Consider the following 21,739-nt stretch of genomic DNA (forward strand, 5'->3'; position numbering starts at 1 on the left):
ACAGCAATTAGTAGAAAATAAATTTCAAATATATGGAGGTTACTACACCTATCTCAAAACACTATACTGTGACTCTTTTATCCCTTCCCCAAGACACTAGCTAGCTAGCTGTTCATCACTTACATATATATCATAAACTCTATAAACTTCACAGACATTCATGGTGTAATTAGTCCAAGAAACAAATAATTTAATTAGAACCCTAAAAAAGGACACTAGCTAGTTTAAGGTTAAATGTTTCTTATTAATTAGGACAATAATCCCTGAATTAACTTAAACATATCTTAAAATGCAAAAAATATAGAAAAAGTAGTTCATGGTATGTATTAATTTCAAATTAATATGTTTGGTAGTGTGCATGGACAATGGAAACCCTAGCTAGCAGATTAATTGATATCAATGATAAGGAAATGATGATATTGAAGTGGGATTTTATATAAAGTCAAATATAATGATATAGCAAATAAATGAAAAGAAGATAAAGTTAAGAGTAGCAACAGACATGTAATTATAAGATTCTTGAAGGCCATCATCATGATGACAAAATCAGATTATCTTTTCTTTTTCTTTTTCTGAAAGATTGACTAAATATAGTCCAAACTAAACCAACAATCTTTGAGTTTGTATATATAGAGTAGCAATGATTAAAAAACCTTTTTGGTAAGATTCTGTTTTCTGGGCATTATATATGACAGAGTTGAACAAAAGTCAAAACAAAAATTATGATGGATCATGGATACATACATGTAATAAAGAAATCTACATAACCCGGTCACAACAAGAAGTATATATATATATTACAGAATGAGAATCACATAAATAATGTAAATTTAAAAGAAATGGCACAAACCCACCTCAAAACTTGGATCTTTATATGATGGGTTATATGTATATGTAATAAAGATTGAATCTTTATTATAACACAAGAGAAGCCACAATTGGGGGGAATGAAGCCTGGTCCGACGTCACTAGAATCAAGATTTACAATCTTTGTCAATATATAATCATTTTGTCAACCAAGCAAGATATATATGATCAATAATCTTGCGTTGACTATGTAATGATATTTGTATTGTATACATATATGTTTATCTCAAAAGATGTATGGTTGCTTCTAGTGGCCTCGAGCCAAACAACATTCCCCTCAAAAAGGAAAAAGCTTCTCCTTCCTTTGATCATCTTCGTCTTTTTGGGTGTTGATTTGAGAGATAAAAAAGGTGTGTGGAAATGGTGAGGGGGTTAAGAAATAGAAGTGGGAAAGAGACATGAAAAATAAATAAAGAATGATAGGTTGTGTATAAAAGGACAAGCAAAGTCATAAAGCCAAAACCAACAAACTACACCAGCTAGCCCACTCTTCAAGAGAAATATATGCATCTCTCTCAATAAATACATTTCATTTTTTCCTTTTAAAACAAAATTATTAGTACATGTTTGACAACAAATTAATGAGTGGTCAAGTTGATAATTAAGCCTGGTACTTTTGTCTTATCTATAATCCCTTATAAAGTATATTGGATTAAAAAATTAAGTATTTTTTCATTATTCCCGAAATACCCTTAATTACTTTTTAACACTTTTCATATTTTTTTTCCTAATACACATTCTAATGCATGATATACCATACATCATAGCTACAATACATCAATAACTTCTACAATTGTCGTCGTCACCACCGCCGCCGCCGCTCACCACCACCACCTGTCATCGCCACCGCCATTACATCATCATCATCGCCACAACGCGCAGGTACCTTTTTCTCGTAAGACAATATCCCTTTTGGTGCTATTGGTTATGTCAATTTCTCTTTTCTAGCTTGTTGAAGAGTTCGAGGTATTTCATTAACTTATCCAAATTGTACAACAAATTAAATAACTCATTTACAAGTCGATCTAGCTCATAATCTTTTGTTCGATTAGATATATTCTTCAAACACTACATGTGACATCCGTCACCAAAACCGGTACTTTATTATAGTCTCTAACTTAAATTTTTAATTTCTTGACTAGTCAATGTTCTTATATAGTATAGCAAGCGTAAAAATGTGGTGATCATTCCAATATGTGACTACTATTACTTGGATTCAAGTAGTTTTGGACTTAGTCTTTTGATCTTTCTAAACATAGATGACTATAATTATTCCCGTACTCTTTAGACGCGTAGTTGTTAGTCATATTTATTTTTAGATAATGCTAAATCATCGTAGACTAATTATCTGTACTTTGAAGTTATAATCTGATGAGTTAAGTCGTAATAATAATAATAAGATTATAAAGATAAACATGAAATATTTATCTAATATTAATTTAATAATCAACTATCCTAAATACATACTAACTCAAACACTTAACTCTATAAGAATAAAGATATATATGCATTATAAATTAACTATCAAAATAAAATCTCTAAAGCAAAACCCTTTTGGTTGCTCCTGCCGTCAAACACCATCACAAAAACAAAAAAAATTCTAATCACACAATTGTCAAGTATTAATCTCAAAGATTTTCTAGAAGTTTGGTAAGTAAATATGACTCTGAGTATGTTTTTTCAAATAATCTATGTATATAAAACTCTATGGTTAAAATCCTTATAGGTTTATATTTTATTTTGTTAAGGTATTTAAGGAGTGATCATTAATCTTGAGGTAAATTACTTATCTTATATATATATGTTTATAAATATATCTTCTTATTGATCTTTTGTTATAAGTAACCTATTTGATGAGTATATACTATGGCAAAATTTACAAGAACGAATGAAAGACTTTTTAAGGTTAAATCAAAAGCTTGGAGTATAAATCACATTAATCTTAAAAATTTACGTATTAATTGTAGTGTAGTAATTATCATAATCTAAGAAATCCAATTATGAAGGCATGAAAATCATAATAACAGATGTAAATAGGTGTTGGAAAGATTTGAAAGTTTATATATGTATATTAGTTGTAGTAGTCTTTAAAACAGTAAGTTTGAGTTATTTCAGAATCTGGACAGATTCTGTTTGTTAACTTTGAAAGGTCGTATCTTGGTCATGGAAGATGGTTAAGTCACGTTTTTGGTGTCTAAAATTAATTTCAGGAAGTCTACTTTCTGGTGGAAGTGGTTTCGTGTCAAAATATGAAGTTTAAGGTTGTCAAACGAATTTTATAACAAAACTGCGCAAAGATGAGTTTTTAGAACAGATTTAGGTCGACCTCAAATAGTCATATCTTGGTCGATTTTATGAACTGGAAGATTATTTTTTTTCCATAAACATTTTTAAGATGTTAAGAGTGTACAGTAAAAATTTGGATTTTTTTTTGAAACTTCGAAGGCCCTTAACTTTTATAAATCTTTTCTGCACGCAAACAGTGAATTTATTAACTAGTCTGTAATTATCGAATTTTTAAAAATAGTTCAAGTACAAAATAAATTCTGTAAAAATTCATTTAAGTATCTAACACATAAAAGTTACTGTGGTAAAAATTTAAGGACTTGGTTAGTTTGGGTGATCCAGAATAAAAATTGATAAAGTTACCGAAAATTCCAGTGAATATGAGTTTGTAGAATTTAATCATAAATCATCAAGACAAATACTCTATATTAAGTTATATGACTTGTAACTTAATAATACATTACAAATCAGTTGTGAATATTTTGAAAGTAACCATATATGTATATCATCAAATGCGGGTTACAATGGACGGTTATTGACCATGTCCATAATTGTAACTTGTACATGTATATGTTGTGTAGATTCTAGTGATCTTTTGGGCTTTGCACAACTGCTTGCTGATTGAGGTGAGTTTTGTGGCCCTTTTTTATTTTATTTATTTGGGGGAAAATGATGCTCAAAACACTTTTCATTTCTTTACTAGTTGTGCCAAAACTTGTTTGTTTTCTTGTACAAATACGTGTAATTATGAAATGTGTATGCTAGCTTGTTTGTGTTGATTCTATGATGCAATAGATGTCTGTTGATATCTATTGAAGACTATTTGAAATCTATCGACCAACTATATACTCCAGCTGGTAGTTGTTGGTATTACAGTGTGTGATTGAGTTGTTGGCAGGAGCGATGGGGATTGTGTTGTTGGATAACTATGATGACATTGATCAGTATTTGGATTGCATACATGCTGCTACATGTTTATATTTACACTATTGTTCAAACCTCATATATCATGCACAACAAACTCATTTGTATTCCTTTAAACCTACGAACTCACCAACGTTATGTTGACATTTTCGAGCATTCATTTTCAGGTAATAATAATGCTTAAGGAGAGTGAGCTTATGGACTTTAGGAAGACCAATAAAGAGATTCTTCATGGACTCCTAGATTGCATTTGAAACATTGAACTCTATTTGCAATTTGCTACTTCTTTTGATATTTGAGTCGTGTTGTCTAGACTTTCCGCTTGTGGAATTTACATTTATTTGAATTTCATTTAGTATGACTCTATTATAAAGTCCATGTGCTTTTGCTATACCTTTTTGTCATATCCTACGATTCTGCCTAAGATGGGGTGTGACATTACATAAATCAAGTGCATGTTATTGATGGCTCAATAACAAAAGATACAACAAAGGGAATAATTATATTCTTAGGTTATCTACTTATTATAAACATGATTATAAACATTAAATTTGATGGTTTGTTTGAAATATTACTATAAGTGATCAAGGTATATATAAATTTGTCGCAAACTTTTTTTAACATAACAACGTAATCTTTGCCATTTCATACCAAATGGTGGAGGATACATGCATGTAGAAGAGATGATAATAAAACAAACCGAGTTGAATGAAAGGGTTGAAACCTTTGACTGAGATCAAAGGTTTGATTATCATGCCCATCAAAGCTAGAACATCCTTTCCTATCAACATGACCCGAGTCAAGTAAAGTTTGACACTTGGGTCAGTAATAGTTTCTCTGGGTATATATATATATATATATATATATATATTGCTATCTTTGCTCTATTGGAAAGGACATTGGTGTCCTTCAAATTTCGGAGTTCCTTTTTTCTAATTTTAGTATAAAACCTTATTCAATTTTCGTATTATATCTTGTATTTTTTTAAAGGCTATATTGAATATGATAAGACTTTTTTTTTTACTCATTCTCATCACTTGGCTTCTTTTACCACCTAGCTAAATGACTACTCAAAAACACACTTTCTTGGTTGAGCTAATGATCTACTGTTGTTGGGACTCAAGCCCAAGGCATGGATCTAGTTTGAGAAAGAGGTGTTATGTATGTTACGTATTGTGAAGTATGAAAACATGGATAGATGAGATGTGATTTAATGACTTGGTTAAATGTATAATAATATGTGGTACCATAAAAAGCAAATGTGACATATAATTTTTAAACCAAAAATCGATCCGAATAAAAAAAATAAAAAGGAAGAAATCACCACATACTGGTATAATCCGATATCTATGTGGTGTTTTTAATGATTCCATCTAGCCTCTTCAATTTGGTAGTCTTAATCTTGTTATAAACTTGAGGGACTGATTATGTTATTATAAAAAGTCTTTTGTAGGAGAATTAGGCTTTGGACTAAAAGTGTCAAGGTTGAAAAATTGAAGAGGCTAGATGGAATTGTTGAAGTTCTAAGTATAAAAGTAGATATATGTTCGGGCTAAGTTATTTCAAGTTTTCAACATACATATCACATATGACGTCTTCTAAAATCATTAATTCTCCAAATTAGTATTTTGTAATTTCTGGTAATCATTTTATTATTATGTAATGTAATAGTACTATTATCGATTAGATAATAACCTAAATCCAGATTAAATGTGGTTAAGGTTTTGTGGTTGACTTGTTTAATCAATTTTGCTTAAGATCAGAAAGATAGATTGTTTTTTTGTTATTGAACTAGTTATAGTACCCACGTGTTGTCGCGTGATACGCTTTCTACACGAAAAAGTAAATGTAAAAACGCTATATATATAAAAAGAAGAATAAAAATAGTCAAAATCAAATATTTAAAAGTAAAATCGTAACCAGATGAAAGTTATTTGATGAAAACATGAGAACCCAAAAATTTAGTGTCAAGAAAATAAATTCGAAAACTTTAATGTGAGGCAAAAGTTAGAAGATAAAAAACTTGTACATTCTACATATAATGTACTTGTACATTCATATAGCTTTTTAGTATATTATAAATGAGAATCCTAACATTTAGTGTCAAGAAAATAAAATCGAAAACTTTAATGTGGGGCAAAAGTTAAAAGATATAAAACTTGTACATTGATATAGTTTTTTAGTATACTATAAATGAGAATCCAAACATTTAGTGTCAAGAAAATAAAAATGAAAACTTTGATGTGAGGCAAATTTAAAAACATTATATATAAAAAAAATGGATGAAAATAGTCAAACCAAATGTTTAAAAAGTAAAATCGTAACCATGTGAAAGTTATTTGATGAAAACCCGAGAACCAAAAAAATCAGTTTCAAGAAAATAAAAATGAAAAATTTGATGCGGAAAAAATTTAAAAACGTTATGTATATAAAAAACGAATAAAAATAGTCAAAACCAAATGGTGAAAGTTAGTTGATGAAAACATGAGAACCCAAAATTTTAGTGTCAGGAAAATAAAAACGAAAATTTTAATATGGGCAAAAGTTAAAAGATAGAAAGTTTAAGAGGTTAAAATGAAAAATGGTAAAAATTATTATGTGTTGTGAGAACTTGTACATTCCACGCATAACGTTAAAGCTTGTACATTCCACGCATAAAGTACTTAAATGAAAATAATCAAAGACCAAATGTTTAAAAGTAAACCTAAAATTGTGTGAAAGTTGTTTGATAAAAACACGAGAACCTAAAAATTTAGTGTCACGAAAATGAAAGCGAAAACTTTGATTTGAGATAAAAGTTTAAAAAAATAGAACTTTTAAGAGTTAAAACGAAATTTGGTTAAATTTAGGGGGTTAAAATTAGTATGTGCTTTAAATGCTTGTATATTTCACGCATAAATTACTTGTACATTTGTATATGTTTTTAGTATATACTAGCACGGTGCCCGTGCGATGCGGCGGCGGCCGTAACTACGATGGTGTGATGGTTGGGCGACTTTTGGTGGTGGAGCGGCGTTGAGTTGTGTATATAATTGTTGTAAAGGTTAATAGACATATTTTAAGTGATAAAAGGATTGATATAGTGTAATTTAATCATTAATGTTAAGGGGATCGTGTATGTGAAAGCATTTTAAGGGGTGCTAAGTGAAAATATTACATATTTTCAACATTACTAAAAATAAAAAAGGCTATTCTTTTTATAATATAGTATAGATATATAATTAAAGTTTCAATAAGAAATTATAGTTTGATCATATTTTAATTTATAACACCTTTTGACTTATCCGATTCACAATATCAATATTCAAACAACTCTCATAACCTCGTAGGCATGTACATACCATCCGTCAACACATTACACATGCATCTTACAAAAGATGAAACCTTTATACTTATTTGAAAATCATCTATCTTGAATAATATTTTCCCTTTCCATTAACGACAAGGGCAGTTATCGGAACCAGACGTCGTAACCTCTGAGTTTCAAAATAATTGGACCAGACTCCAGAGAATGTACAAAATATTCGATCTCGTGTCAAAACCACATAAAAAGGTAACATCATCTGAGGAGCTTATAGAGCAAATGAACTTGCAGCATTCATTCGAGGTTAGCCAGAGCATCTAGACCATTTACTAATTTGGGCTCATTAATGATTTTTTGACTATGTGGTTTAGCCATTTAAAAGGCCCATACATAGCGTTTCCTCTAAAGACCCAATTCTTCCATCTTTTGTGCATCTAAGAAAATGGAAAAAATTATAACAATGATGGCAGCCTATAAAGAAAGAATGAAATTCGTGAAAATATGGTTGGCAATTTGGCATTCATCTATAACCGAAACTAAAAGTAATAAAAAGTTGTAATAAGAAGTTTTAATTTTTTCATTTTTAAAGAACAAAATGATCAAGAATTTTCACCAAGCTACAAAGATTCTTATTAGAACATCGATCAACATCCTCAATGCATCAATCACATCTTTAACAGCCTATTTTCCACATATAAATTTACTATCAATTTTTAACTTATAAGGGTCTGTTGGAATATAACATGATTCAATTCGTAATATACACGTACCGTAAGATCCAAAGGAACCTGTAAAGGCATTAAACATATTTGCCATTGATTTCGGGTTCCCAAAATAAGATGATTGATTTAGGATGAAGTGATGAATTCTGTTCTAATGAATTCAACAGAGAAGATAGACGAATTTATGATATGGGGGGGCTGTGATTAATTTCGTGATTAACCCTAAATTAGGGTTAATTACTCTCTATATATATAAGGAGAGTATTTTCATATTAAGTCCCTCTGGTGTTTAATTCGTGCCTCATTAGTCCTCTCAAGTCCAATCACCTAATGGGAAACCCTATAATATGTCTTTAAGAGTAAATACGTCCATCGAATATTTACTTAGACATAGGGATTTCATTATCGTCAATTATCATATCAGGAATGACACATGATCAGTGACGGTCACACTAACGTGGTTCCAACATTCTCCCACTTGACCGAACGATCATTTATCTATGAGTATTCAAATAAGTTCCGGAATAATACTCATTTTGTTTTAAACCGAAATCATAGCCAATAAGTATAGTCGTAGAGAAGAACATCAACTCAGGACCCCCACTAGTCAAACTATGACTCAAATTTAAAACTAATAAGCAATGATCAATTGACTAAGACAAATTTTGTCACAATAATGTCAACACACTAATACGAGTACTCAAAGTGCGATTAATAGACAAACAAAATCTGAATAAGGAGGAAAAATTTTAAACAGTAATACTAATGATCAAATAAGCACAATATGCTATTAAATTAAACTAAGTCTTTAGTAAGCCCCATCGTCGACACGTGTCCTGCGAAGACATTAGGAGGAAGACCTTTGGTCATCGGATCCGCTAGCATGTCATTTGTACTTATGTACTCAATACAAAGAACATTTTCCTCAACCCGTTCGCGTACAAACAGATACTTTGTATCGAGATACAGCCCAGCGCCAGTTGAACTGTTACTGTTCGAGAAAGTTACGGCAGCTGAGTTATCACAGTAAAGCTTCAATGGTCTAGAAATGGAGTTGACGACTTTGAGTCCACTAACCAGATTCCTAATTAACATCCCATGGCAAGTAGCATTATAAACGGCAATGTATTCAGCCATCATGGTGGATGTTGCAGTCAGTTTCTGCTTATGACTCCGCCAAGAGATAGGTCCGCCAGCTAACATGAAAATATACCCAGAAGTAGATTTCTTATCTTCCTTGCTTTTGGCAAAATCAGAATCGGAATAGCCTACTACTTCTAGATTGTCACTTCTTCTATACGTTAGTTTGTAGTCTTTGGTCCCTTGCAGATATCGTAGAACTTTCTTAGCCGCTTTCCAGTGTGCTAATCCAGGATTAGATAAGTAACGTCCTAGCATACCGGCGATATAAGCGATATCTGGACGAGTACAGACCTGAGCGTACATAATGCTCCCAACTACTGATGAGTAAGGTATCACCCTCATTTGCTCCTTTTCAATCTCAGTGTTCGGACTTTGGAAAGTGCCGAATACATCTCCTTTAACTACTGGAGCTACAGTGGGTGCGCAATGTTGCATGCTATAGCGTTCTAAAACCCGCTCAATATAGGCCCTTTGAGAAAGACCTAAAATACCATTATGCCTATCTCGATGTATTTCGATACCTATAACATAAGAGGCATCACCGAGATCTTTCATGTCGAATTTCTGCGAAAGCATCCGCTTCGACTCATGCAACATATCCAAGTTATTACTTGCTAGTAGAATATCGTCTACATACAAAACAAGGATTATAAAATTACTCCTACTGATCTTGAGATAGGTGCATTGATCCACTTGATTCTTTATGAAGTCTTGCTCTTTAATGACTTCATCAAACTTAAGGTACCATTGTCTTGATGCTTGCTTCAACCCATATATGGATTTCTTTAACTTGCAGACCATGTGCTCTTTACCTTTTGGAATGAATCCTTCAGGTTGCCACATGTATACGTCTTCTTCTAAGTCTCCATTTAAGAAAGCTGTCTTGACATCCATCTGATGTAACTCGAGATCAAAGTGAGCTACTAGTGCCATAACGATCCTTAAAGAGTCTTTACGAGACACGGGAGAAAAGGTCTCTTGATAATCGACTCCAGCCTTCTGAGTATAGCCCTTCGCAACCAATCTGGCCTTATATCGTTCGACGTTTCCTTTCGGGTCTAATTTGGTTTTGAAGACCCATTTGCAACCAATAGTTTTGGATCCTTCAGGAAGTTCAACCAATTCCCAAACGTCATTATGTTGCATGGAATTAAGCTCTTCAATCATGGCTTCATTCCATTGAGTGGCCTGATCACTATTAATGGCTTCTTTATAGGAGGTAGGATCAATAAGCTTTCCAATATCTTCAACTTCAGTAAGATAAGTAATGAAGTCATCAAAATTGGTGGCCCTACGTGACCTCGATGATCTCCTGAGTTGATTTTCGGGATTTTCGGAAGATCCTTCAGCATTAGTGGTCTCATGATTAACATTAGGAGGAGTTGGATCAGTGACATTCGGAGCAACGTTCTGTACAAGAGGAATTATCGGAGGAATAATACTAACCGACGAATCGTTTCCCCCCGCTTCTTGTACTTCTTGCAAATCGAAGTTATGATTTGTCGTGCTCCCACTGATCTCTGAGTTCTCTAGGAAAGTGGCATGCTGTGTATCACTGATGCGAGTAGTGTGGGAAGGACAGTAAAACCGATAACCTTTTGAGTTATCCGGATAACCGACAAAGAAACATGTAACAGTCTTAGGATCAAGTTTCTTTAAGTTAGGGTTATAGAATTTAGCTTCAGCAGGACAGCCCCATACTTTCATATATCTAAGACTCGGTTTCTTCCCTGTCCAGATCTCATGAGGAGTTTTAGGGACAGATTTAGAAGGAACTCTATTGAGTATATGAACAGTTTTTTTTAAGGCCTCAGTCCAAAGGAAAGTAGGTAAGTTAGTGTTGGCAAGCATACTTCTCACCATGTCCATTAGGGTTCGATTTCTCCTTTCAGCAACACCATTTTGTTGAGGAGAACCAGGCATGGTGTATTGGTTAATTATGCCATGTTCCTTACAAAAGTCATGAAAAGGACCAGCGGCTTGACCAACATCAGTATGTCTACCATAATACTCACCTCCTCTATCTGATCTTACAACTTTTATTTTTCGTTCAAGTTGGTTTTCAACCAAAGTTTTAAAATCAGTAAAAGTTTGTAAGGATTCAGACTTTTCCTTAATCAAATAAAGGTGCATATAACGTGAATAATCATCAATAAATGTAATAAATGAAGTATGTCCTGTAATGGAAGCGGGATAGGGACCACTAATATCAGTATGAATTATTTCCAACAAGTTGGAACTTCTTGTGGCTCATTTCTTATTCCCTTTAGCCATTTTGCCTTTGAGACATTGAATACATGTTTCAAAATCACTAAAGTCAAGAGATGGTAAGATTCCATCCTTTACGAGTCGTGTCATGCGATCTCGTGAGATGTGGCCAAGACGTTTATGCCACAACACGGCCCCAGCCAGGGGCTCTGCCCCTTGGACGTAGATAAGCACGGTACGAAGATAGCTAAGTTCGTAGTAAGGATTAACTTCGTAAGTAGTGATTAAATTCGTAAGTAGTTGACTATCTTCGTAAGTTGTTAACTATCTTCGTAAATAGTGATTAACTTCGTAAGTAGTTAACTATCTTCGTAAGTAACAAACGAAGATAGCTTACGAACATAAGTAACGAAGATAGCTTACGAACATAAGCAACGAAGATAGCTTACGAACATAAGCAACGAAGATAGCTTACGAACATAAGCAACGAAGATAGCTTACGAACATAAGCAACGAAGATAGCTTACGAAAATAAGCAACGAAGATAGCTTACGAAAATAAGGTAAGTTCGTGAGGAAGTAAGTGCGAAGATGAGCAGAAGTTCTGTTCTGTACACATATAAGCCTTACGAACTTAGAGTGTTCTTACGAACTTAGTGATTTTGTTTACGAACTTAGAGTTCGTAAGGAAGTTCTCACGAAGTTAGAGTTCTAACGAACTTTAAGTTCGTAAGAAGCATACGAATTTAAGCTTCTGCTTTCTTCAGTTCGCGAATTAGGGTACGAAAACGAATCAAATCATGGGATAGCTTCGCAACCCGCTCTGATACCACATGTTGGAATATAACATGATTCAATTCGTAATATACACGTACCGTGAGATCCAGAGGAACCTGTAAAGGCATTAAACATACTTGCCATTGATTTCGGGTTCCCAAAATAAGATGATTGATTTAGGATGAAGTGATGAATTCTGTTCTAATGAATTCAACAGAGAAGATAGACGAATTTATGATATGGGGGGGGGGGGCTGTGATTAATTTCGTGATTAACCCTAAATTAGGGTTAATTACTCTCTATGTATATAAGGGGAGTATTTTCATATTAAGTCCCTCTGGTGTTTAATTCGTGCCTCATTAGTCCTCTCAAGTCCAATCACCTAATGGGAAACCCTATAATATGTCTTTAAGAGTAAATACGTCCATCGAATATTTACTTAGACATAGGGATTTCATTATCGTCAATTATCATATCAGGAATGACACATGATCAGTGACGGTCACACTAACGTGGTTCCAACAGGGTCAACATATACCATATAGAGCCCTATCCTTATTGCGCTTACTCACATATTATTTGTATTTATATTTATTTATCGTCAATCCCTTGAATAGAAAACAACCACACACCTACTAAAACGTGTTTCTAATCATTATACTTTTGGTCTCATCGACACGACGAATTTTAGCTGAAAGACTTACATCAATCACATACATATCATGAAAACGTAATCAACATGAAAACGTATCATATGACAAACAACAAAAGCATAAAGTCGATTCGAGTCCCTCTTCTGTAAAGTCCAAGTCGAAACCCATCTTTTCACATTTAAATTATGGGGACCAAAATTGCTTTTTCTTAGGTTTCGTCACAATGGACCATCTGCCACCTATTTTGTCATTCATTTAAACATCCAAATCTTTCTTTGTCGCATTAGCATTAGAGATGTTTTTTACCCATTTACCATTAAGGGGGCGGAGTCAGAGCCGCTTTAAAGCGGATTGGGGGAATCTGCCCAAGAACACCGCCGCCACCTCTGCGGGCTCCAAGCGGGTTGCATGTTGTCGGGTTAGAAAGCCATTGTAGAAATTGGGAGGGTTGAGCGTGTGAAGAGTGTGGAACGGTCATGTCACCGTTACCTCCATTTTTAGTGGCGAAAAAAAATTCCTAATATTTTTCACTTATAGACAACTTTTTAACCAAAACAAATCACAACCAAATTCATACTTTTTCCATATTACTGCATACTATACTTTCACATTTCATAAATCCAAGAAAAGCAAAAAACATTGCTAACGGACTTTGTCTTATTAGTAGTTTATGTAATGGATTGTTATATTTTATTTATCATGTTTTATTTATTTAATTTTTTGCTAAAATTAAATGAAAAATAAAAAAAAATAATAATTTGGGAGGGTTGAAAGAATCATGAATGCCACTAAAATGGGTTGGGAAGGTTAAAAGGGTAAAATGAGTTGGAAAGATTTAATCGATAGGATTTGAGAGACTTGGAAGCATAGATTTGTTATTACATGGTGACCCATTCTCGCTCAAACATATAAAGTATAAACATAGAATTTGACGTGAACTCATTTCAACCTGTTACTCAACCCTCCCGACATGTCTATTTTACGACCTCCATGGGCAGTGATCGAGCCACTATTGTTTTACGTTTTCCTCATTAATAATATTTCCAGCTCCCCCCCTGTTACTAGGCTTTGACTTCGGACGGTATTGCACTCCATGACATGTTGAGGTCTCAGGTCAAATTTTTGTTGGGAGATTTGACCCTTCAATAAAAGTTTTAGTAAAATCCATATCTTGTTAATCTAGTTAGCATTAAAAGGTTGGTAATATAAGTATATATATTCTCTCTAATAATATGCACAAGGATACAACTCAATAAAGGCCGTTGAAGTAGAAAAGATGGTAACAATAATGTCAATTTCAAGGTACACCTGGTCCTTCTAAGCAAACTAACGTTTCCCACTTTATATAACTTGAACCCTGTTTGCTTCATATTATATATACTCGTAGCATTGTAGCAGCAAGCATCACCTTACCTCTCTTCTACACAAAAATCATTTTGATGTCGGGTGAAGGCAGAAAAAAGAAAAACAAGAATGAGGGACGGAGTAGGTTCAGTGACGAACAAATCCAGTTCCTTGAGTACATGTTCGAGACACAATCTAGGCCCGAGTTAAGGATGAAGCAACAACTTGCGAACCAAATTGGGCTTCAGCCTCGACAAGTGGCAATATGGTTCCAGAACAGAAGGGCCCGATCAAAGTCAAGGCAGACTAAGCAAGAGTATGACAACCTGAAGCACACCTATGAGACGTTGGCGTCTAAATCAGAATCTTTGAAAGAAGAAAACCAGGATCTACTTACACAGGTACCACTATACCTAGAGGTGGCAGAATGGGTTGGTTGTGTAGGTTAAAACGGGTCATTAACTCATTTTGGAACATATGGAAACTTGGAAGTCATGTTGTTTTGGGTTACCCTTACCCACAATAACTTTTTTTTTTCTTCCCATGAGATAAAACTATTAAGTAATGAGCGTGTCAAGTATTATTACATAAATATACTATTTTAGTTATAAGAAATGACTAACAAGATTTTTTGCTTAAAATATGTACTTTGGGTGACTTTCGGTTCCTTTGGTCCATTTTCTTGTAAGCTATGTTTTGATTATCCGTTTGACTAGTTAGAGATAAAATTATAACCAGATATTCACCTATTCAAAATTAAAGGGGTTGAAAATGTGATATGATTCTATCAACAGTTACATATGCTAAGAGATCTAGCAAAAACTCAAGAAGGGGGCATCACCAACAAGAGCTGCAACGACGAATGTGGTAACATAACCCTATCACAGGCAGAAAATTCATTGGCAAACTATAGACATGAAATTAGCCTCCCGTTTTATGCTGGCACTTCATATGTTGGAGAAGATGATAGAATTTTAGAAAATGAAGAACATATGGGCAGCTTTGGTTCTGAGCGTCCAAGCTGGTGGCAGTTTTGAGCGCAGTTTTTTTTTTTTTTGATGAACTATAATTCTTGGATACGGTTCGAGCGTTTATATATTTCAGAAGAGTGCTACACTTGTTTCCATGATGTTGTTTACTGAATGCATTACTGGTTAAAGAACATTTACTATAAATATTCCAAAAGTAAAAACAATAAAATGAATAACGTTATCTATGTTTACTTCTTTTCCTGTGGAAAATAAAAAAACTCGAAATCCAACATAAATATAGAAGTCTTCCATATGCAGTTTTGCATACAGATTCCTAATCAAACGAACCGATCAAAAGTATTACTAGAAACGTTTGGTATAGTTTGTATGTATTTTGGTTTAACACATAAGTGTCACCAAAATAGACAAAGATGATGCCCACACGAAAATAATAATGTATGTAGACTGTAGTATCACTTTCAAATAATTCTCAAAATCATTTTGCATTACCACTAGGTTGTGACCAAATAATATGAATCATCCTTAGTCCCATCAAAAATGATGGCTTGGCTTCACAAGTATGGACAAATGCAATGACAACATCTAGTAAAGATGTTTGCCCAATTGCTTGTTTACTTTTTTGGTTTTTTGTGGCAAGAAGGGTATAAAAACAGACTCCAAAACAGCAAGGTTTAAATTGCAACAGTATGTGAGTCCACACAAATAATATAATTTGTTTAAAAAGTTTTTGGGATCAACCAAAAGGTTGTGTGCTATAATTCATCACATATTCACATTGGTATGAAATAGTAAGACATTTGACTGTTTGAGACCGACAACCAGTTTTCGTGACAGTGGGTCATCAAGTTGGATTGTTATTTTTGCAAACGGGTTAAATGGGTAAAAATAAAACATTTAGCCAATAAGAACTAAGATAAAATGGTTTAAAAGTCACAAAATATCTATTCCTAAATCATTTTATTCAAAATAAGTTAGAATCATTAATTTTAATAAAAGTATTCTTTGATTCAGATAAAATGTTGGAAGGTCAACTAGACCCAAACCATTTTGACCCATTACCCAAAGGGTCTATTTTAGCTCTAACATGGTTACATGGAGTCTACTGTTTGACTGTTTCATTAGCTTTATGACTCCACACCAAGTCAGGCTTCACAAACTTTCAAAACAAATCTTCAAACCCTTATAATCCAGGGTGAATATATATTCATACCAATAAAAGTTACAAATATCAAATTAAGTTGACAAAGAAAAGAAACATAGAAACAAAAACATGACAATATGATATAACATTTTCAAGAATTCATACTCGAATTTAGTCATTTACTTAGATTGCTCCAAGTATTTTTTCTTCTCTTCTTCACTCATAAACGCAGCAACAGGAAAAGACTTTCCTACCCCAATGGGTACCTTGAAGTAAATTTTCGAACTATTGAAATCTTCCATACTCATTTCAACAATAGGTACCCACATCATCAATTGTTTACTTTTAACTCCTGTCATTTTCTTCATCTTGCATTTTTCAATATAGGCGGTTACTTCTGTCGCATAACTAACACGCGTATTAGTCCCTTCAAAGAAATGCTCATACGGAGCCTTTTGCTTCATCCAAACAAACCCCGTCTCACGTACCCTCCCACACTCTACAAGGTCTTTGAGTGGCATAACACCTCTAGGAAAACCTAGCTCATCCAGTAACTCGATGGAATGACGTTGGCACTCTTCGGCTCCATACACGATCTCAGCTCCAACTCTATTGTCTGCCATATTGTTCTCTACAACTATTAATGATAGTAGAAAATTTGTACGTGTCAACTTATTTAACTTGAATGGTTTGACAATGAACAAGCATTGGGTTGTATATATATAGCTAAAGGTTTGGTAGGCAGGGGTTGGGCTGGTTGGAATTGTGGTTCACCTAATTAAAAAAGTATAGTTTGTGGGTAGTCAGTGGTGAGCCAACTACATTTGTGTTTTAGGCTCGTGGTGTTGTATATATGTCTATTTTGAGTTGTTTGACTATGATGTTTACTCAAAATATAAACATAATAATAATAATGTAACAATAAAAATATAAAACTATATGTTTGGTGTGAACCGTCAAATGAAGCCGTTTTTGACTATACTTAGCTTATTATAGCAGATATTCTTAAGCCAAAATTTTAAAAAGGTAAAGATCAACATGTCAACACACGTACAATAAGCAATCAGTAAAAGTGTAAAACCCAATGTCAGACTAGGAAGGTGTATCCCATATGGTTTCTGTATTTCATTCAAGATAAGAATTTTCATATAGCTAACAAATCAAATTAAAACAATGACCTAAGAAGGAAAAGTAAATCACTAAAATCGCATCAAAAAGATGTCGTCTTCCCAAAAAGTTAGAGAAGTGCTTGTATTTGCTCAAAATCTGGACGAGTCGATGACAAATACTCCCCATTTTCCTCATCCCAAACGTATATGTACCTTAGTGTAGTTATACTATTAAACACAAAACTCAAATCTTCTTCCTTGCTAAACTTGGACTCCTCTATTCTCAACACGCGTAATTTTGTCGATAATATCTTAAGTTCGGTTAAGTCTGAAAAGTAAAGAGAGAGACGTCTTAACTCATGATGACCATATTCCCCGATATATCCCATACCCTCAGGGGTCAAACGACGGCTGTGAGCAAGGTTAATACATAGCTTTTCAAGTTTGGTGCAACCAATTAGTAGAGCTCGGATCCCTTCCGCTGGAATAAGACTTTTTTTTGTCTTGTCAAGTGAAGTCATATGGAACCATCTCAGGTTCTTTAAATGAGCTCCTACACACCGCAGTGCGTCTTCTGAGATATCTTTGAGTTTGATACTTATTTTTTCGAGTTGAAGACATCCTTGCGCCAGTATAATGCGACCCTTGTCTGACACATCCTTTTCATAAATCGCTTGCAAATCCGGGCAATAAGCTAGTTGCAATCCGTTGTTCCCATAAACACCACTAACATACAGAAATTGTAAATTAGGACACCTTTCAAGCAAAAAATATTGGTTATTTTGTTTTACATCATAAAGTTGTAGCTCTATTATTAGTTGATGCATGCGCAGAAGGAACAACAAACCCAAGTTCATATTTCGAAGCGCAGCCTTCAAACCGCATATTCTTCATATTTGGAGGATATTTGAAACCAGCGTACGTAGTAGTCCTCCTTTTTGGCCCAATGGTCACCACCATAAAATAATTCTTGTAACATAACAGCAGAGTTACAGAAATCTTTAAGATCCACTAGACGGAATTTGCTGGTTATGATCACACATTTCAAAGATTGACTGCAATTCTTTGCTAGAAGTGTCAGGTCATTAACATCAAGATCAATAACCGGGTTGTGGAACGTCAAGCTCTCAAAACAGGTATTATGCAAAGCCAGCCAGCTCGTGTAACCATTCCGCGTCTTTAATATTGATCCGATTTCTTCCTAAACACAAACTTATCAAATTAATGCAATGGTGACACATATACGCTTTAATCCAAAAGTATTAGAACAAATTTTGTTAATAAGTTTTCATTAAGTTAAGACTAAAGAACAAATTTATCATTTAAAATAGAAAAATCATAAATCCTTCTAAAATTTTGTTTAAAAATCCTCCTAAAAGTATTAGAAGGTGACAAATTCGCTAGTTCTCTTTTCTAATCTTGCCTCTTAATTTTTTCAGAGAATATTTAGGCTATTAGTTTAGATGAATTAATCATTTTCCTTTAAAATATACTAAAAGAGCAAATTTGTCACCTATTTTTTAAAATCTAGCTCAAATTTACCATTAAATAATCTTTAAAAAAAATAAATTTGTCACTCAACTTTTTTTTTTCCTCTTTATTTTAAGGGTTTTTCAAGTAGGAACACCCTTAAAATGAGAAACGGTGAAAACACTTAAAAACTTCATTTTGATGGATTAAAAGTACATAAAATTAACATAGTGCATGACTAATTATCATTATTAAAGTGTTTAACAACACACTGTTTCGTCAAAATAAAAAATCACGATTTTTGCTTTGTACATCCATCTTAGATGCATATTCATCGAAATGGATGCACAAAATTTTTGTTTTAAATATCATGAGTTCCATACGGTGTGTGCTCTAGATATCATGACAGTTTACGAGATCAAAGGTTACACCCATTTACCTTTTTACACACTAATTATATAGAAAAACTAAAGGGGCAACAGTGTAATGTCGCGGTGACAGCGACGGGTGGTCGTAATGTCGGTGACAATGGTGGTGTTGCAAACGTGCGGTGACGGCAACACAATCTGGTTATTAATGTAAAAGTAATTGATGTAATTAGAGAGTTGTGTATAAAGTTTATTGAGAGTATTATAGATATATTATGTGAAAAAATTTTAAAATAGTGAAAAATTTAAGGGAAAAAAAAGATGATTGGTTTATTATTTGAGAAGGAGGAAGAAGTTAATTTTGTTTTATAAAGGAGTGAGATGAAATATAAAATAAGGGTGATGATCAATTCTTCTAAATTATTAGCCCAAAAATTCTCCTAATTAATAGGATTGTGACATGTGGGAAAATAAGGGGTAAAACTAGATCTATACCCGGTCGTTGACCGGGTTATGAACAATAAATTTATATTTTAGAGTACGCGAAACATGTTCAACTTTGTATATAAAAATACCATAAATTGATAAAAGTACAAATATTCAACTTTTATTAGTCTATAATATCTAGTAAAATAAATCACCTTTCCTGTATTTATTTTCCTTAAACTCTCTACATTTGAAAAACCAAAAAAGACTCTTTTTCTTTATTCACTAATTTAAACATCTTCATTTAATATACATATAATATAATATAATACCTTTAATAAATAATTTTCAGGTGTAGATCCTTCAACACTTAAAATAACTACAATACCACCTTCAACATCAATTACTTTTACATTCAGCACCATCGTCGTCCCCATCACCGCCCCCCTGCCGCCCACACCACCGTCACTAACACTACCTCCGCCATCACTACCCCCGCCGCCGTCACATTGTGCGGACATAAGTCTAGTAAGAATTAACATAAAGCATTGCAAAACCAAACTTAAGATACTTGTAAACCCAAACTTTTTTGTAATTTCACAGTTCCAAGTCATTTTGTGCATTAATGTATGTATTTTTAATCCTTAGATAAAGTAACACCAACAATGAATCTTATTTCCTGATAAAAAAAGTAAAAATAGAAAAAATATCAGTCAAAATGAGCTATAATTCATCTATATTTGAGTTTTGACCAATTGTCCAAACCTGACAAGCCATTCGCATTGCCATGTCAAGATTAGCCAGCTGAAAATAGGTCATGTATCATATTCTTGCAAACATATACTATTTATTCTAGCATCATGAATTGGTGTAGCTTATTTCTTGCAAGTTTGACCAATCATTTTAACCAAAATATACCATGACATGTAAATTTTATACCATGCATGTTTGCAAGTTTGACTTCTAGCAAATTATATATTTACATCAAATTTTATACCATGCCTCTCAGCTCTATATAAACTTATAAGTTAAATGGAAATATATATTGTACAATAATGGTGAATTATATGTGTTTTATGCATCACAACAACCATCTATATATATCAATTAAATACAAATGTGCATCTAACTATTGTCATCAATCAAAATTTGTTCTTCCAACTATATTGGACATAAAAAATAAATATAACAAAGAAATTAAGAATGTCATTGAAGCATCTTTGAAGTTTTTATTTTTTATTTTTGTACCAATGGGTTAAAAACCCCAGTGGTACCGTACCTTTAAAAATGGGGGCTTGCAAACCAAGTCTTCTAGGTTTTCACCGGCTGGGTCCAATAGGTACATGGCTCCAGAGGGTGGCCACCCACTTACCTCTTTTACCCATCTTTGAAGTTTTATAATTTTTTTTTTACTGACAGATTATTAATTTCAAATCTTAAGTAAATATATCCATGTAATTATATGAGGTTAAAAAGAAACAAACAAATGTATAAAATAAATTTAAAAAAATATTGGAATATAAGAAATTAACATCTTAGATACATCAAAACTTCGATCCATTCACAATAAAATGGGTTAAAAGATTTAAAGCATTATTGGAATGAAACTTTTGAAAACTTTGATGTATTGAAATGATAAAAAATTTATGGGAGAACATCATATTTTCCCTTGCTAAACATCATAATAACATATTTACCCACTTAAGTTCCTTAATATCATGTATACCCAATCTAAACCTTAAAACTTTCATATTTACCCACTTAAACAACTTAACATCATAATGTCATATATATACCCATTCTAAACCTTAAAACTATAATTAGCAATTTAGGTAGTAAAGTAATGAATATAATTAGGAATCGTCACACTATAGCCGCCAATTTTTTTTGTCATTGCTACTGAGAATTGTTTCGTTTTTTTTAAGACCAAATACAACTAATTAAAGACAATGATATAATGTTGGATCAAGTGTGAATAATGTGTAATAATCTAATGATGTTGTTTT

At 33.1% G+C, this 21,739-nt stretch overlaps 3 protein-coding genes across 3 annotated transcripts; 1 reads left to right on the plus strand and 2 right to left on the minus strand.

Annotated features, from left to right (window-relative positions):
• The first annotated feature begins 14,081 nt into the window (after positions 1-14,081).
• LOC122602082 (homeobox-leucine zipper protein ATHB-7-like) lies at positions 14,082-15,395 on the plus strand. Its single transcript, XM_043774815.1, has 2 exons — positions 14,082-14,628; positions 15,022-15,395. The coding sequence occupies exons 1-2, from the start codon at positions 14,323-14,325 to the stop codon at positions 15,262-15,264; spliced, it is 549 nt and encodes a 182-aa protein (XP_043630750.1). The 5' UTR covers positions 14,082-14,322; the 3' UTR covers positions 15,265-15,395.
• Positions 15,396-16,534: 1,139 nt separating this feature from the next.
• LOC122598808 lies at positions 16,535-17,035 on the minus strand. Its single transcript, XM_043771295.1, has one exon. It carries the CDS (start codon positions 16,981-16,983, stop codon positions 16,540-16,542), a length of 444 nt encoding a protein of 147 aa, XP_043627230.1. The 5' UTR covers positions 16,984-17,035; the 3' UTR covers positions 16,535-16,539.
• Positions 17,036-17,597: 562 nt separating this feature from the next.
• On the minus strand, positions 17,598-20,254 carry LOC122601760 (coronatine-insensitive protein 1-like). Its single transcript, XM_043774499.1, has 3 exons — positions 20,141-20,254; positions 18,384-18,670; positions 17,598-18,225 (listed from the first exon to the last, which is right to left on the minus strand). Exons 1-3 carry the CDS (start codon positions 20,252-20,254, stop codon positions 17,598-17,600), a joined length of 1,029 nt encoding a protein of 342 aa, XP_043630434.1.
• Between the last annotated feature and the right edge of the window lie 1,485 nt (positions 20,255-21,739).

Source organism: Erigeron canadensis, chromosome 5 (assembly GCF_010389155.1).
Source record: "Erigeron canadensis isolate Cc75 chromosome 5, C_canadensis_v1, whole genome shotgun sequence".
Lineage (NCBI taxonomy): Eukaryota > Viridiplantae > Streptophyta > Magnoliopsida > Asterales > Asteraceae > Erigeron > Erigeron canadensis.

Excerpts from the sequence above, each read along its gene's own strand:
- LOC122602082 (XM_043774815.1), top strand. The coding sequence starts at position 14,323 with ATGTCGGGTGAAGGCAGAAAAAAGAAAAACAAGAATGAGGGACGGAGT. Across the intron at positions 14,629-15,021 it reads ACCAGGATCTACTTACACAG|TTACATATGCTAAGAGATCT; the intron begins GTACCACTATAC and ends TTCTATCAACAG.
- LOC122598808 (XM_043771295.1), bottom strand. The coding sequence starts at position 16,983 with ATGGCAGACAATAGAGTTGGAGCTGAGATCGTGTATGGAGCCGAAGAG.
- LOC122601760 (XM_043774499.1), bottom strand. The coding sequence starts at position 20,254 with ATGTCCGCACAATGTGACGGCGGCGGGGGTAGTGATGGCGGAGGTAGT. Across the intron at positions 18,671-20,140 it reads CGATGGTGCTGAATGTAAAA|GAAGAAATCGGATCAATATT; the intron begins GTAATTGATGTT and ends GTTTGTGTTTAG. Across the intron at positions 18,226-18,383 it reads GAGGACTACTACGTACGCTG|GTGTCCTAATTTACAATTTC; the intron begins GTTTCAAATATC and ends TTTGCTTGAAAG.